At 54.5% G+C, this 16,969-nt stretch overlaps 1 protein-coding gene across 4 annotated transcripts; it reads left to right on the top strand.

Annotated features, from left to right (window-relative positions):
- Positions 1-120: 120 nt before the first annotated feature.
- Lat (linker for activation of T cells) lies at positions 121-5,817 on the top strand. 4 transcript variants are annotated; one of them, XM_071605773.1, is made up of 12 exons: positions 121-706; positions 875-902; positions 991-1,025; positions 1,230-1,317; positions 1,460-1,524; positions 1,624-1,653; positions 1,741-1,804; positions 1,881-1,975; positions 3,731-3,784; positions 3,961-4,023; positions 4,101-4,187; positions 4,344-5,817. In XM_071605773.1, the coding sequence occupies exons 1-11, from the start codon at positions 136-138 to the stop codon at positions 4,178-4,180; spliced, it is 1,173 nt and encodes a 390-aa protein (XP_071461874.1). In that variant the 5' UTR covers positions 121-135; the 3' UTR covers positions 4,181-4,187; positions 4,344-5,817. The 4 variants fall into 4 exon arrangements, with proteins under 4 accessions (XP_071461874.1, XP_071461873.1, XP_071461872.1 ...); XM_071605772.1 differs by having other exon boundaries at positions 4,095-4,187; XM_071605771.1 differs by having other exon boundaries at positions 1,624-1,804.
- Positions 5,818-16,969: the final 11,152 nt, after the last annotated feature.

Below are 16,969 nucleotides of genomic sequence, written 5' to 3'. Positions count from 1 at the left end.
GCCTGGGGGCGGTGGGGTGGACGCTGCCCTCTGCCCCTAGTCTCCCTGCTGTCAGAGCCTCCCTGGGGCTGCCTCCCCCTCAAATGGGAGGCCGCAGAGGGCTCTGGGGCTGGCCAGTGCGCCCCTTCCCACCAGATGCCTTGCCCCTACCTGAGAGCCCCGGTGGCTCCTCAGGCCTCTTCCCCCTTCCCACAGCTGGGTGGGGGTGGCTGGGGGCGGGTGCAGCTGGCTGAGGAGCCTGATGACTTCCTGCCCTCACCCGGTGCTCACCACAGCTTCCTGCTGCGGGTGGCGGGCCAGGCGGGTGTGGAGGAGAGGCAGGCGCTGAGCCGAGGGGCAGGGACGCCTGGGGCACAGGGACCACACAGGGTGACTGGTGCCCCAGACCACAGCCCGGGCCCTGGTCCACCCAGGACCAGGGTCTCAGAGCCGGCACCCAGCCCCACTCAGTCCAGCAAGGGGAGGTGGTCCCGGAGCCCCCGGGGAGGACACAGCTGCTCACCAGGACCCCCAGTGGGGGGCCCTCTTGGTCCCTACACACCGCTGCAGCTGAGCGAGAGGGGCCTGTGGGGCAGCCGGCCCGGCACAGGCGCCCTCCTGCAGATGGAGGTGGACGGCCTGACCCCCTATCCGCTGGGCCTCCTGCTGCTGCCCCTCCTGGCCATGCTGCTGATAGCCCTGTGTGTGCGTTGCCACGAGCCGCCCGGTGAGTGGGGAGCTGGCGGGGACCCCAAGGGAGGCCCTGACCCAGGCCCCAAGCCCCAGCCCTCTTCACCGTCCCCACCTCAGCTGCTCCCTGGGACTCAGGGCTCCCGGGCCCCGGCACCTGTCCCTCTGCACCCCTGCCCCATCTCACCTGGCTTGTCTCCCCCAGACTCCTACGACAGCGCTCCCGCAGACAGGTGAGTCGGTGCCGCCCTCCTTCCCCCTGCCCTGGGGCTGGGGCCGGGCCTCTCTCGGCCACTCACCCAGCTGTGTCTTTCCTGCCAGTTCAAACCCCACGAGCATCCTGATCAAACCTCCCTGTGAGTACAGAGGGTGCCCGCCTTGTAGTGCCGGGGAGGGGGTCCCCTGGCACAAGAGCCCACCTTGGGCTGCCCACATGGTTTTGCCCTGAGCTGTGATGGGAGGGGAGGGGACGGCCCCCAGGCACAGGGACTTCAGGAGCTGATTCAAGGCCTGGGGCCTGATGTCTGGAGTCCTTCCTTCCAACTCGGTTCTGTCCTCAGACACTCCAGTTCCCTGGCCACCTGCCGCCTCCTACCCACCTGTTATCTCCTACCCACCTCCAAGCCAGCCAGACTTGCTCCCCATCCCGTGAGTACCCTTCGACGGCTCTTCCCTCTCCAGATCCCACCTCCTGCTCCCTCCCTTTCTCGCACTGGGGCCTCTTTTCCTTTTGCAACCCATCTTGCCTCCGAGCCTCTCCCAGGCATGACCCCTGACCTTTGACTCCCAGGAGATCCCCGCAGCCCCCTGTGGGTTCCCACCGGATGCCGCCTTCCCAACAGGATTCAGATGGTGGTAAGGGCAGAGAGGGGCTGTGGGGCGGGGGGCTCTGCAGCTGGGCAGAAGGCGGACCCAGCCTGAGCTGACCCTGTCTCCATCTTGTTCTCTCTGAAGCTAACAGTATGGCGAGCTACGAGAACCAGGGTGCGTCTGGGATCTCACGTCCCCGGGCTAGGTGGGGCAGCTGGCATCTGTCCCAGGTCATGCTGACCCCTGTGTCATTGTCCCCAGAGCCAGCCTGTGAGGACGCAGATGAAGATGATGATGAGGACGACTATCACAACCCGGGCTACCTGTGAGTGGCCAGGCGGGAGGTGGAGGTCGAGTGAGGCCAGACGTCCTCGCTCACCTTCCTCGCTCTCTCCTTGCAGGATGGTGCTTCCTGACAGCACCCCAGCCACTAGCACTGCTGCCCCCTCAGCTCCTGTGCCCAGTGACCCTGGCCTCCGTGACAGCACCTTCTCCAGTGAGTTCAGTATTTCTGTGTACCTCCTTTGCCCCATGTGCCACCTGACCTTCTTCTCTTCCCTCTCCTATTTCTTTAATGATGGCTCCCCTTCTGTTCTCTCATTCATATGTTGGACTTCCTGTTCCGATTTGACTTTCTTTTTTTTTTTTTTTTTACCTTTTATCTCCCCTTTGCTCTCCCCTCTGTCTTTTTCCTGTGCAGTTGTTGTCTGGGAGATTTCCTGACTCTCTTCTTCAATCCTTCTACTACAACCTCCCATCCAAAGGTCTTTCCTGGACTCTGAGTGTTCTTTTTGTATAGCTTCCTGTTCTTGTTTCTTTTTCTTTTTTCTTGTACTGGGGATTGAATCCGGGGCCTCACCCATATTAGCAAGCACTAATAGAGGCCATAGCATCTTGCAAATCTCTAAGAATATTAACTAGAGGTGGTCTTTTTTTTTCTTTTTCTGGAGGTTTTCTTTTGTTTCCTGCATCGTCTCAGTTTCTTTTGAGCCACTTTTCTCCTTTCCTAGTCTCATTGAAGGGCTTTCTGTTCCTATCCCCTCTCTGGACTAGTTGAGTATCCCTCATCGGAAACACTTGGGACCAGAATGTTTCGGGTTTGGGAATATTTGCATATACCTAAGGTGGTATCTTGGGGATGGGACCCAAGTCAAAACATGAAATTTATTTATGTTTTAACATATACGTTGTATCCATAGCCTGAAAGTAATTTGATACAATACTTAAAACAACTGTACAAAAAACTAAGTTTCATGGTGTGGAATTTTCCACTTGTGGTATTGTGTTGGCTCCCAAAAGATTTTGGATTTTGGAGTTTTTTTAGATATTGGGTTTTTGGGTTAGGGATGCTCAGTCTATATGTGCTTGAACTGGGCTGTCTATTTGCCAATCAGATTTCCAATGTGCCACCTCTCTTCTGGGCTCCGGACTGTCTGTCCGAATGCTCTAATTTATTCACTCACTCTCTCCTTCATTCATTCACTTATCGGGCATGTCTGCTGGGCTAACATCAGGATGGACGAGTTAATGAGGCAGGCTGGGACGATAGAAGGACTATCACTAACTGAAGGCCTACTATGTGTCCTACGAAGAGTCGTATGTGTATAATGGCCGGGTGCTCTAGTGTCTGTCCCTTCCCCTCCAGCCCCTCAGTACCATGGCAGGGTTTATGTATTTGTTTTTCCTTATTTTGAGAAACCCTCCCTATGGTGTCCAGGCTGGCCTTGAATCCCTGGGTTCAAGCTATCCTCTTGCCTCGGCCTCCTGGGTAGCTGGACTCGGGGTGAACTGATTAGCAGCCATTAGGCAGGGCTTACTGCATGATGGGCCCCGTCCTATTACCTCTGCTTTAATCCCTACAACTCTGCGAGGCAAGTCCCTTCCTGATCCTGTTTCACAGTTGAGGAGACAGTGACAGAGAGGTGAGATAACTTATCTGAGGTCACACAACAGTTCCTTAGTGCTGGATCAAGGTTTGAACCTGGGCCGTCTGTCTGCAAGGTCACCCTGTCCACGTCCTCGTGGAGAAACAGGGCAGCACATGAGAGAATCAGACAGCATCGGGAGATAAGTGTCAGTTCTTCAGAACATTCCCTGCGTCCCTGTGCAACTGACTGGGGGTGGGTTGTACTGGGAGCCTCAGGGTGTCCCTGAGGCCCTGGACATCTGAATTGGGGGGCTCCAGGAATCTGTGACTGAAGGTGTCTAATGACAGCGGTGGGGGCGGGTGGGCCTCGATGGCTTCCCACAGTGGAAGATTACGTGAACGTTCCTGAGAGCGGCGAGAGCGCAGAGGCGTCTCTGGGTGAGTGACCGGGCTCTAGTCGCCCACCCTGTCCCCCTCCACCCATGGAGCCCACCCACGGGCGCCCACTGCCCCCTCCCTGTCTGTCTGGGGCTCCTCCTGCCCTGCCCCCACTCCCTCAGTGTGACCTGGCCTCCCCTGGCGTGACCATCCCTCCTTCTGACCTGTCCCCACAGATGGGAGCCGGGAGTACGTGAATGTGTCCCAGGAGCTGGAGTCCGAGGCTCCAGTCAAGCCTGGTGTGTATGGGGGCAGGGGCGGGAGCAGGGGGTGGCTTTCAGGCTGGACACCAACCTCCCGTCCCGTCCCGTCCCAGCTCCCCTGAGCTCCCAGGAAGTGGGGGATGAAGAGGAAGAGGGGCTTCCGGACTATGAGAACCTGCAGGAGCTTAACTGACTGCCTGGTGAGTGGCCCTCGACTTCAGCACTGCCCTGGGCCGGTGACCCTCCCTCCAGGACCCTCTTGACCACCTCAGGCCTGTCCTTTCTGCTGTTGACCCTGCTGATGGCCCCGACCCCTGACCCACGGCCCCTCCGCCTCCCCGCCCTGTGTGTTTCAGCCAGGGTCACGTCTGTCCTGGATCCAGCCTTGCGGGCCGGCTGAGCTGGGCAGCTTGAAGTGGCTCGGGGGGCTCCACTTGGTACCCTGCCCTGACTCCAGCCGGACAACAGCCTGAGAATCCCCCCTAACTTATTGTCACTTTGGGGGCCAGTCTGTGTCCCCCCCAATACCCTGCACCTTCTGACGTAGCCTGAGAATGACCACCCCCCCCCACCCCCCGTCCAGCCCCACCCTCTGTAACCAAATAAAGGCCACGTGGTCTGTGGCGCCCTTGACTCTGAGGCCCCAGGGGCTGGAGGCTGATGAGGTTGGGGTGCGCCAGGTCCTGCCTGTGTCTGCGCTGAGAACGTGGGAGGGCTCGCGTGCGTGTGCCTGCGTGTCGGGGAGCCGCAGAGACCTGCGTGTGCGTGTGGTGGGTCTCCGTCACCACAGGGTGAAGCGCCTGGCCTGGTCCTGGGAGTGACAGCAGACACTGCCCGGCACACGGCTGCCTTTGGAGTGAGGCTGAGACCCAGGACCCAGGTTGCATCTCCCCACGAGGTGGTCCATGCAAGTGCAGCGCTGTTGGCAGAGCCGCTGATGGTGGGGTCCCCCAGGGGCGGTGTGGATGTCAACCGTGAGACCCTCCCCAGGCACTCATCCTCTGTCCTTGTGACCAGGGGCTGGCCCTGATGACCTCGAGTGCTCTTAGTTCTCGGCCTGGGTGGTTCTCAGTAGATCAGAAACGGTGGCTGCGAGTCAGGTGGGTGTGGTGTGGGCGCCGGAGTCGGCTGCTCTGGAGGGAGCCTGGCTGGGAGGGAGGCAGGGCCCTGAGTGCCACCACAGCGAGACCTGGTCTCAAAAAAAAAAGTTCTAGGTGGCTGAAAAAGCTGGTGTGGGGCAGCCCGTTTCAGGTGGCTCCCGCAGGTCTGGCTCATGCCACCCCGACTCGGTGGCCTGGGCGGGGCCCGGGACTCTGCATCTCGCTGCAGCACCCAGGGGAGCTCCCTGGGCTGCATCTTGGACAGCAGGCTGTGACTCTGGTGCCCACCTGACCGGCATCCCCTGCCCCTTATTTTGGGAACATCCCCTTGGGCTCCCCTGGGCTCCCCTGCTTTCCCAGTCTCATTCCGGTTGATCTGGAGCTGGTTGAGCCAGCCTGCACCCCGGGAGGGGACCCCAGACATCCCCCTTGCCTCTGGCCACTGTGAGGGCTCAGGCAGAGGCACGGGAGCAGGCACGGGAGCAGCCACGTGGCGAGGCACAGGCCTGGGGACGTGCTGGGAGGAGAAGCCTGTCCTTCGCAGCGCTCCTTCAACTGGAGGACAGAGTCCTGGGGCCACCTGGGAAGCCCACCTAGGACAGAGCCATCGGGAAGGAAAGAGTGTCCCAGAGACGGGCTGGCATGGCTTCCTGATCTAACCACACAGGGGCAGGACGACCCTCTCAGGTGTCCTGGTCACCTGGGCCAATAAATTACCGTTTGTCTTCAATCCGCTGACTTGGAGTCTCTGTCACTGCAGTCAAAGTTGCCCTGAGCCATGCAAAGTTGCCGGTTCTCTGTGGACTCTGGAGGTAGCAGGAACTTCTCCTCGTGGGGCACCTTCTCAATCACCGTGACTTCCCTATTGTCGGTTATGGTTAGTGCCCCCACTTCACAGGTGAGAAAACAGGTTCAGAGAGGTGAGGTGATCTGCCCAAAGGCACACAGCCGAAGAGGTAAATCTGCGATTAGATCTGTGGCCTCCAGAGTCACAACTGCCTGCTGCTCTAGTTCTGGTTACTGTGCAAAGTGCCAGCTGCCTGGGACATGGCAGAGCTCATGACCCCGAGCTCATGACACCGAGCTGGAGACGGGGGGGAAGGAGACGGGGTTCAGTCAGACAGGAAGTAGAGTTAAATCCTTTTATTGGGAGGAACCAGAAATGGGCAGAGGCATCTGTGTGTCTGGGCAGAACAGTTTACCAACCGGGGATGCTGGACAAGCAGCCTGGAGGACAATCGAGCAACGCCTGGGAGATCTGGAGGCGTGCGCGTCCCTTTCCCAGCAGACTCGGGTGGAGACCCTGGCTGACTGGCACCTGGGCTGAGGTGGCGGGGCCAGCAGCCACAGGGCCACCCTGCAGATTACAGGCCTGTGCACGGCTTCCAGCCACAGCTGGAAGCAGCCGACACCCGTTGCCAGACAACAGTCTGATAAGCTGGGTGAAGTCACATGGCAAATACTCACCAGCTGATAAAATGAGCCAGGCCTGTCAACGCAGATGGACATCACCAGCAGAATGTGGGGTGAAGCGGCCAAGCCAGCCACACACGTCCAGTTAAGAATGGGAAAAAGACCCAGTGGACTAGCCCTGATCCAAAATGCTTGGGACCGAAAGTATTTCAGACTCTGCAATATCTGCACTTATATAGGTATCTTGGAAATGAGACCTGAGCCTAAAACGAAATTCATTTGTTTCATGTACACCTTATACTTATAGCCTGGGGACAGGGTCTTGCTAAAATGCTGAGGCTGGCCTCTAACTTGAGATCCTCCTGCCTCGGCCTCCCAAATAACTGGGATTACAGATGGGCACCACCATGCCCAGCTTATACAATATTTTTTAGTGTACTCACGTTTTGACAGCAATCTGTCATGTGAGGTCAGGTGTAGAATTCTGCACTGGCAACCTCACATTGGTGGTCAAAATGTTTTGGATTTCAGGTTTCAGGTTTTTGAACGAGTGATGCTCAACCTGTACCTAGTTTGGGGCCACACATTCATAAAGGTATCCAGATGGGGTAGATAACTAAGATCAAGGCCCCAAGATGGAACAGGTCAGGGTAGGGGGATGTGGCCCAGATGGCTCTAGAAGACAGTGGACAGCAGGCCAAGCCTCCGTGGTGGTTTGTGCCAAGCGAACAAGCTGGCTGTGGTGCCCCAGGCCTTAGCAACAGCCTCCATAGAGGCCATGTGGTGTAGTGGAGACACTAAAATAAATCCCATGTGGTGAGGCTGGAGAAGACTAAGAGATGAGTGGACGGGGGTGGGGCTGAGCCCGTGTGGAGCCTCGATCCTGAGACCCAGGACGCGGGAGGCTTTGGAGCTGAGGAGGACATGATCAGGTCTGTGTTTTAGCAGAGATCTTTGGCTTGGTTGATGGGCAGAATCAATGGTGAGGCCAGTTAAGCGAGAGGCAGGGAGGCCATGAGGAGGCTATTGGAGTCATCCCCGTGAGAAATGGTGGCGGGCTGGCCACAGAAGTGGCAGGGGCAGCAGAGAGAAGTGGTAGAATAAGAAGGTGTTTGAGAGGCACAATCCAGGGACCAGAAGGATGGGTTGGCTATGGGCTGGGGGACATGGGGAGAGCCAGGGCCACTCTGGTCCTTGCCTTGGGGACTGAGGGGTGTGGGTATTCCCTGAAGCACTGAGCAGGTTACATTTGTGTTTCTTGGAGTGAGCAAGGGGATGTGGCTTCGCTTCCACAGCCGGTGACCCAGGTGGGAAAGAGCAGTCGATGCAGTTGAGGTCTCCTGGGCTGGGGCCAGGATTTCTTAGCACATTGGAGAGGTCAGTGGGGAAGCCCCTACAGGAGCTGGGAGCAGAAACAGGTTTTTCTTGAATTCTAGCATTGGAGAAAAGGTAGATTTAGTAAGAGAGAGAATTTTCTGGAATTTCTAGAGAAGAAATCTGGATCCTTGTGATCCTCCTGCCTCAGCCTCCCAAGGGCTGGGATTACAGGCCTGTGCCACCGCCCCAGATGGCTTACTTTTTACCAGGGATTGAACTTGGAGCACAAGGCCACTGAGCCACATCCCAGCCCTATTTTGTATTTTATTTAGAGACAGGGTCTCACTGAGTTGCTCAGCGCCTCGCTTTTGCTGAGGCTGGTTTTGAACTCACAATCTTCCCGCCTCAGCCTCCCCAGCTGCTGGCATTACAGGCATGCCCCCTGCCCTGACCTCTTACCTTTGATCTATATAATTGGTTTGATTGGTCGCAGAGATAAACAAGCACTAATTCCAAGCCTAGAGCTGTACTTGATAACAAGAGCTTTGAAATGTAAATCAGGAGACTAAACTTTTTGCCTCGACTCTGCCACTTGACCTTTGTGGGACTTTGAGGATATTTGATTTAAGTCTGTTCTGTGAGCGGGAGGGGGCAGGGGACATTGGGGCGGGAACCCAGGGCCTCATACCTGCCAGGCAAGCGCTCTCTCCCTGAGCCACATCCCCTGTCCTGGATTGAAGTTTCAGACCTTTCCATTCTGAGGTGCCCTAGCCCCAAAGAATGTCCTTGAAAGCCGAAGAGTAGGTTCTTACTGCTGAGAGGCGGAATGTCCAGGAGCAGCTGGAGTCAGAGGGCGAACTGGCACCTCCCATTGTCGGCTGGCTCAGATCTCTGCTCTCCTTTCTCTACGGAGTCCATTTCCGGTCTCTTCCCGTGTGTCCAGGAGAGAGCGAGTCCAGGGTCCCCATCCCTCCAGGTTTCCATGGAGTGGGAGGGGCAAGATATTCATATTCCCGGCAAAGCCCCAAACTTATTCTGATTGGATGAGCTTGGGGCACTGGACTCCCCTGAACCAATCACTGGCCAGGGGAACACCACATGAGGTGGGTTTGGGCCCGCCCATGACCTAGAATCCACTCCCAACTCGGCCTGGACACAGGGGTGATGCTCAGAGGAAAATTCAGCACTATGCTGGTAGAAGGAGGGATGTCGGTGTGAGATGCATTTATTGCACGCTTACTGTATGCCATGCTCATTATTATTATATGGAGTCTCAGGATACCCGAGTGTGAGGTGGGAGGAGTCCATTCTGTAGACAAGAGAAAGAGCTCAGTGAGGTTGAATGATTTACTTAAGGTCACACAACAAATTCCGAAGCCTACTCTGAGGGGGAGAGGGGGAGGTTGTGCATTAGCTAGAAGTTGGTGGAACAGGAGAAAACGAGAAGGTAAGCCAAGGAGCCAGCCGTGGAGGGTCAGTTCTGCTTCCAACAGGGGACTTTGGCTAGAGCTCTTGGGAGTGAGACTTTCTTATTAAGCTGGGACCACTCAACAGGGAAGGCAGGGCCTGGAGCTGCCAGGGACCACAGTGAGCAGGGCAGTGGCCCCAGAGAAGGCAGCAAGAAGAGGAGCAGCGTTGAGAGGTGAGGGTGACAGGTTCCTGAGAGCACTGAGGTGCTGGATCCGCTGGTTCCTGAAGTCGGCTCCACCGGGGGACCGTGCAGTTACGTGGGAGAACAACGAACGCCCCTCTCTGCCTTGGCTCAGCTTCAGCTGGGTTTCTCTCATTTGCAAATGAAAGAGTTGACTCAGAGACAGGATGCTGTGGGAGCCTCGGCCTCACCAACAAGGGCCCCATCTTCAGACACCTGCCACATGCCATGCGGTGGCACTCTGCCTACGTTCAGTCCACCCTGGACCCTTGAAGCGGTTCTTCTCTTGCTACCCTTGTACAAAGGAGGAGACTGAGGTTCAGAGAGAACAGGTTGCCAGACCAAGCGGGGACTGTCGCTGTCCCTCCGAGCAGCCCAGGGCCACCCTGTTCTGAATCCCTCCTTCCCTGCCCCCACCCCGATGGGCACCAGGCCCCAGGCCCTGCTCTTCCTCGGTCCCTGAGAGTGGTGGGCAGCTGAGGTCACTAGAGCAAACCTCCCCTGCTGGACTCCTCCCTGGGGCTGCAGGCTCCCCAACTGTCCTTAAGGACACCAGAGTGATGTGAGCCCGGTGGCATACATGCTTGGAGCATCTGGTCTACCCCCAGGTCCCCACCCTGGCCCCCTTCCCTTCCTGTCTGCCTCTTCCTGGTATTGGGCAGGGGTCTGCTATTCCTCGCCTCTCGCACTGGGCTGGGAAGCTTCCAACTTTCTTTCTGTTTCAGGTCCCCTTTGCAATCCCTGCACCCCCAACGCCCCCCCCCCCAAGCAACTGCAGCCTTCACTGGGCCTCATCCTTGGTCTCCCACCTCTGCCTCCCTGTCCCTCTGTCTGTGTGTATCTCAGGGTGGCCCCTCCCCTTTCTGCCTCTCCCTCCGTCTGTCTCTCTGTCTTGTCCTTTGTCTGTCTCTCTGTCTGCTTCCCACTCTGCCCAGCATGCTGCGTCTGCTTGTGTGTCTGTCCCTGTGCCTCTGTCCCTGCCCCTCTGTCCTGGATGCCCATCTCTCTCTCTGTCACCCTCTGATCTTTCTCTTGCTCAGTCTCCCTCCTCCTCTCCCTGCCCCTCCCTCCCCACATCCTGAGTTGTCTTTGGGGAACCGGAAATTTGGGGGATCAGAGAGATACCGGGAGGCTCAGCTGCTGCCGCTCAGAGATAATGTGTTGGGGGGTGGCTAGGTGGGGGAGGGGTGGAGCCCAGAATCCCCTGCGTCTTCCTTCCAGCCGGGGTCTGCAGGGACAGCCGGAGACACTGGCCTCCTCTGCCGGCTCCTTCTCCCCTGAGTGGGGCTTGATCCCTGTGGGGTCCCTGTGAGAATTGCATCAAGTATCTTACGAGAGCGGGGACCTGCACAGATGGGGACCGGAGGAGGTCTGAGGTCTGGCCAGCTGGGGCAGGCGGAGAGTTGAGAGGAAGAAGGCTCAGCCTGGTGTCTGGAGACCTGTAGGTGCTCTCAAGCCTGCCACCGCCCTTCCTTGCCCTTCAGGGCCCCTCCTTACTATGGTGGGCTTATTGACCCTTGGTGGCACCTTCCCACACTTGATCTTAGCCAAAGGCTGACAAGCAATTGGCGGCACTTTCTCTGTAACAGGTCTCAGCCTAGTGTTTACGGCTTTAATCCCCACAACAACCCCTCGAGGTGGCTACTGTTATCAACTCTATCTTATGGGGGCACAGAGAAGTTGAGTGATTTGCTGAAGGTCACACAGCTAAGAACCCTTGATATGACACAACTCTGACCACACTGGACTGATCGTGGCCAAAGCCTGGACTGGCCATTGGCTTGTCCATTTTGGATGGAGGCTAAGTGAGTTCACTTTGAACCCTGGGAAGAGAAAGACATTTGCTTCTCACTTCCGATCATGGCTGCTGGCACTTCACTCCGCTCTGGGCTTGCTCATCTCCCTTCTTAAACGGGAGGGAGGAAGTCTCAAGCTCTGGGCCCCAGCAGGCAGCTTTATGGAACTCAATCCTTTGTTTCGTTTTTTTCAGGGCAGGCAGTACCAGTTTTTTGGTTTAGGGATGTGGTTACCTCTTAAGTGAATTTAAGTAAAAAAGAAAACTAATAAGAGAATTGAGCACGGGCCTTGTAGGTGTGGCCAGAGTCGTGAATGTGGATTCAGAAAACTGAATTTTATTTATCTGTTTAGTTGGTGCTGAGGATGAAATCCTGGGCTTCCACCTAAACTCACACTCTCTCTCCATCTCAAGATTGAATTCTAGGCAATTTGGAGCCAGTTGGTGACTGAGAGCCCCCTTCTGGCTTTGCCATGTCCCAATCCCAGCCTGGCAGAGCCTGGCCGAGCCCACAGTCACCTTGTCAAGACCACATGGCCAGTCAGTGGCCCTACTGGCCAGTCAGTGACCCCGCGGGGGCACTCGCAGCCATTGCAGGGGCTCTAGGGGTGATCGTGGTGTCTCTGGCACCTGGGGGACCCTCCAGGGCCTTCGGAATCCCTGATGCAGGCAGCAGAAACGGGGGGCTGGGGGCATTTGATACCAAAGAGACCCCCGGAGGGATAGCCTGCACCGAGGATCATGGGAGAAGCAGAAGCTGCCTTGAGCAACCAGCAGGACGCGGGGACGGCCTTGCTGAGCAGGATCCAGCCCAGACAGCCCCAGCTCTGCCACCAGCTGCAGGCTTCACCCCTAAATGTCCCTCCCTCTTTGGTCACCTGCACCTGCCCTTGGTCCAGCCCACACTGGGCCCCACTCCTGGGCTGCCTGCGTGTGGGAGAGGGTTCTCCCCATAAGGGAAGTCAGGTCCCTCCCGTCCCCCACAGAGGGGGCTTCTCCCACAGGCTGAGGACCACCGGCTGTGGAGGCCTCTTCCCCAGGCCTCGCCAGCTGCCCAGCCTCCAGGACTGACTCCTTTGCACATGCCCAGTTTGGAGCCCCTTCCCTCGGGCCTCCCCTGCTGGGGGTGATGGGAGTCGGAGCACAGCTGTGTGTGTGGTCCTGAGAACTGAACCCGGAGCCGTGCAGGCTTGGAAAACACTCTACCCCTGAGCTATGGCCCCAGCACTTTTAAAATTTTCATTCAGAGCCAGACCCTCACTAGGTTGGGCTCCAACTCTCAATCCTCCTGCCTCAGTCCCCTGAGTTTATAGGCGTGTGTCACCACACCCTTCTAGATCCGCGGTTTTGAAATCAGAGATTCAGCAGATGTTGGATGTGTTGAGACAAAAATATGAGGTTTGGAGAGGCTTCTGGTGACCCAGGCTTCTCGGACCAGTTTGCTGTTTGCAGTTGATTTTTTTTTTTTTAATTTTTATTATAGAAGTTAATGATACCTTTGAACTCCCCAAACCACTCTATAAAGATTGGCTTTCCTCTGATTCATATACACAGGGCTCTTGGCAATGTTTCCACCATCCACCTCCCACCGGCTCCCTAGTCAGACGCTCTGGCCTTTGGCTCCCTGCTAGCTTGGAGGGGTCGAGCTTGTTTCTACCCCTGGGTCTTTGCACTTGCTTTTCCCTCTGCCTGGATCTTTGCCGAGAATCCTCACATGGCCCCTTGCTGCTAGTTGAAATTTCTGCTCCTTGGAGGAGTCGTCACAGTCGATCCTGCCTCCTGTTACAAATGGGCTTCAGGATACTGCCATTTATTTATTTATTTATTTATTTATTTAGCTCTGAGATTGAACCTGGGCCTTGTGCCTGCTAAGGACATGCTCTATCACCAACCACACCCAGGGCCCCCATTGCTAATTTTTTTCATGCATTTGGTATTTCATATCTGTCCCCCTCTAGACTGGGCTCCTTGTCCATCATTGTCCCTCCAGGGCCCAGTATAGAGCTTGGCACAGAGTAGTTGCTCAGCAAATATTGTTGGATGACTGAATTTTAAAAAGTGCTTCAAAAGACAGACAAGTGAGATCCTCAATAAGTTCCCGCTGATTCTAACACGTGGAACAGGCCCAGCCTGGCAGAAGGCTCTGTCTAAAGGAGGGATCGCAAGCTGGTGGCCCACTGAAGTGCTTGATTAAAAAAAAAAAGAAAAAATGTGGTAAAAAAACCACATAACATAAAATTACCATCTTAAGTTTACTCACACCTCAATTCAGTGGTGTTAGGTCTAGCTTCACGTTAGGCAGCAGTCTCTAGAACTTTCTCATCTTGCAAAACAGAAATTCTGCAGGCACCAGGAAACTCCCACTCCTCCTCCCTCGCCCCCACCGGCCCTGACAACCATCATTGTGCTTTTCTGCTTCTTGTCCTTTTGTGACTTGTTATTTCAATTAGCAGAATGTTCCCAAGGTCCGTCCAGGTGGTAGCGTAAAAGAATTTCCTTCCCTCTTTAAAAAAAATACCATTATTATTATTTTTGAGACAGAGGTTTCTGTATGTGGCCCAGGTTGGTCTTGAACTTGTGGGATCCAGCCATCCTCCTGTCTCAGCCTCCCAAGTGGCTGGAACCCCAGGCTCAGAGGCCCCCACATCCTGCTTTTCCTTCCTTCTGAACCATGTTCCGGGGAAGGGGTGGCCCACATTTGGGTTTTCTGTTCAGTTGTCAGGGGACACTGTGTTTCCTCCCCTTTGCTGTGAACACACCAGTGCAGGCATTTCTTGGAGATACTACGTTTGATTCTTTTGGATACACACCCAGGAGCCCGAGAGCTGGATCCTGTGGTAGCTACATTTTAAATATTCTGAGGAGCTTCCACTTTTCCACAGTGGCCACTTCATCTTAAATTTCCGCCCACAGTTCCCCAGGGTCCCCAGCTTCTCTGCATCCTCCCCAGCACTTGTTATTGTATTTTTTATTTTTTGATACCGGGGATTGAACTCAGGGGCGCTAACCACTGAGCCCCATCCCCAGCCCTATTTTATATTTTATTTAGAGACAGGGTCTCACTGAGTTGCCTAGGACCTCGCTGTTGCTGAGGCTGGCTTTGAACTCTCGATCCTCCTGCCTCAGCCTCCTGAGCTGCTGGGATGACAGGCATGCGCCCCTGGGTCTGGGAACTTTTATAATTTTAGACATGACATCTCGGTCTCTGATCCACTTTGAGTTAGTTGTATAGGTGATGTGAGGTGAGGGTCCAAGTGCATTTCGGTCTTCCTGGTACTGCTTGTTGAAAAAATTGTCTTCTCCCCATTAATGATTTGAGCACCTTTGTCAAAGATTGGTGGACAGCATATGTGAGGATTCATTTGGGGGCTTTATTTTGATATTCTCCATGAATTTTAAGAGGAATCTTTAATTTTTGAGTCAGTTTATTCTCACTGATAAAATTGTTATAAATTTGAACTGAATTTTTAAAAATTATTATCCCTTTTAATTGACAAATCATAATTGTGTACACCTATGGCAAACTTTGTTTTGAACCCAGGGGTGATCTATATCCCTACATCCCCAGCCCTTTCTCATTTTGATTTTAAGACAGGATCTCACTAAGTCTCAGGGATGGTCCAGAACTTGTGATCCTCCTGCCCCAGCCTCCGCAGCAGCTGGGATTACAGGCTCCGGGTTCCAAGGTGACATTTCAATATAGAGTTAAATTGTACTGGAGAAAACAGAGATCTGACTACAGGCAAAACACCTCAGGCAAAACACTGGGCTAATTTTCTTGGATGTTAAAAAATACTAGAGGGAGGCAAATTAGAAAAGGTGTCCTGGGGGCTGGGGCTGGGGCTGGGGCTGGGGCTCAATGGTAGAGCGCTGGCCTAGCACGTGCGGGGCCCTGGGTTCGATCCTCAGCACCACATAAAAATTAATAAAGGGATTGTGTCAACTACAACTGAAACAAAATATTTTTTTAAAGGTGTGCTGTTCTCTATATTTCCACCTGTTAGAAAACTTGATTTATAATAAAACACCCCACTATTATATTCTAGAACAACGTGACTGTACACATGCACTGTGTGAACGGTGGGCATGTACCAGCCCCACAGCCTCCTGGGACCCAGGCTCCTTTTCTATTTCTCCTCCATCATCCGTGGCTCTTCGCCCCATCCTCAGAAAGGCAAGATGGCTGCTGGTGCTCCTGCTGTGTTCTGGAGAAGGGGAAGAAGGGAGGCCAGACCCACCAATTTAAGCCCCCTGTTGGGGAAATGTTACAAACCTCCTCTCAGGGAGGCAGAGCTGAGGTTTGCTGGCCTCTCCTAACCGCAAGGAGACTAGGAATGATGTTCTTTCACCCCCCGCATGGCACCTGGCAACCTTGAGGACAAACAGTTCGGTCACTAAGGAAGAAGTCCCGGGCCGAGAGAGAGATTAAGAGAGAGAGAGAGAGAGAGGGAGGGAGGGCGCGGGGCTGCCCCTACTGCGACAGTAGGGGCACTGGTAGTTCCCCCTGGAAATCCAGGTCTGTGTGAGCACCTCCCCTGCTCAGCCTGGAGGCCATGTGCCAGCGGGTGGCCAGAGCTCAGTTGTGCTGGCCCTGTTTCATTTTATTTTATTTTTTTAATTGAAATTAATTATCTGTCTACCTAGGGCTGGAACCCAGGGGCACTCAGCAACTGAGCTACATCCCCAGCCCTTTTTTTAAAATTTTTGTATTTAGAGATGGGTTCCCACTAAGTTGTTTAAGGCCTCACTAAGTTGCTGAGGCTGGCCTTGATCCTCCTGCCTCAGCCTCCCAAGCCACTGGGATTAAGGTGTGTGCCACCACAGCCGGCTTGAATGTTTTTGTCTTGTTTTGTTTTAAATAGGTAATACCTTGCCATGGTTCAAAAGTCCTAAAACACTAAAGAGTATACAGGCCCTTCCTGTTTATGGATTGAGCAACCATGGATTCAACCAACCTCAGATTTAAAAAATATATATTTTTAAATTGCTTCAGCACCGAATAAGTATAGTCCTCCCCCCCCCCCCCTTTTCATGATCTCCTGAACAATACAGTATAACAATTTCCCTGGCATTTACACGGTGTGTGGTACTTATAGACATTCTGGAGATGATTTAAAGGGGTGGGAAGACGTGCATAGTTTATATGCAAACTTGACACCATTTTATACGCAGGACTATGGGATCCAAGGGGTTCTGAAAAAAAAAATCCCCAATGACACACGGGAACAAAGAATATGTGGAAAAATCTCCCTCCTGCCCTTTCCTTAGCCACCAAGAAGGAAATATGTTCATGAGCATGTTCTCTACCCTCCTTTTTTATGGAACAGTCTAATTCTTTTTTTTGGGGGGGTACTAAGGATTGAACTCAGGGGCACTCGACCACCGAGTCACATCCCCAGCCCTATTTTGTACTTTATTTAGAGACAGGGTCTCACTGAGTTGCTTAGTGCCTCATCATTGCTGAGGCTGGCTTTGAACTCCCGATCCTCCTGCCTCAGCCTCCGGAGCTGCTGGGATCACAGGCGCGTACCACTGCGCCTGGCAATAATGGCTATTTCTGTGCGCTGTTTGCAGCTTCTTTCTTCATGTCACCATGTACAGCAGCACCGCGTCACCTGTAATTGTACAGTCCACGGCCAAGCTCGGTCCAAAAATACTAAATGCAAAGTTCCTGAAATAAACGAGTCCTAAATTTTAAATTGCATG

The sequence above is a fragment of the Marmota flaviventris genome, chromosome 19 (genome assembly GCF_047511675.1).
Source record: "Marmota flaviventris isolate mMarFla1 chromosome 19, mMarFla1.hap1, whole genome shotgun sequence".
Classification (NCBI taxonomy): Eukaryota; Metazoa; Chordata; class Mammalia; order Rodentia; family Sciuridae; genus Marmota; species Marmota flaviventris.
This window is presented reverse-complemented; position numbering and strand designations above follow the sequence as displayed.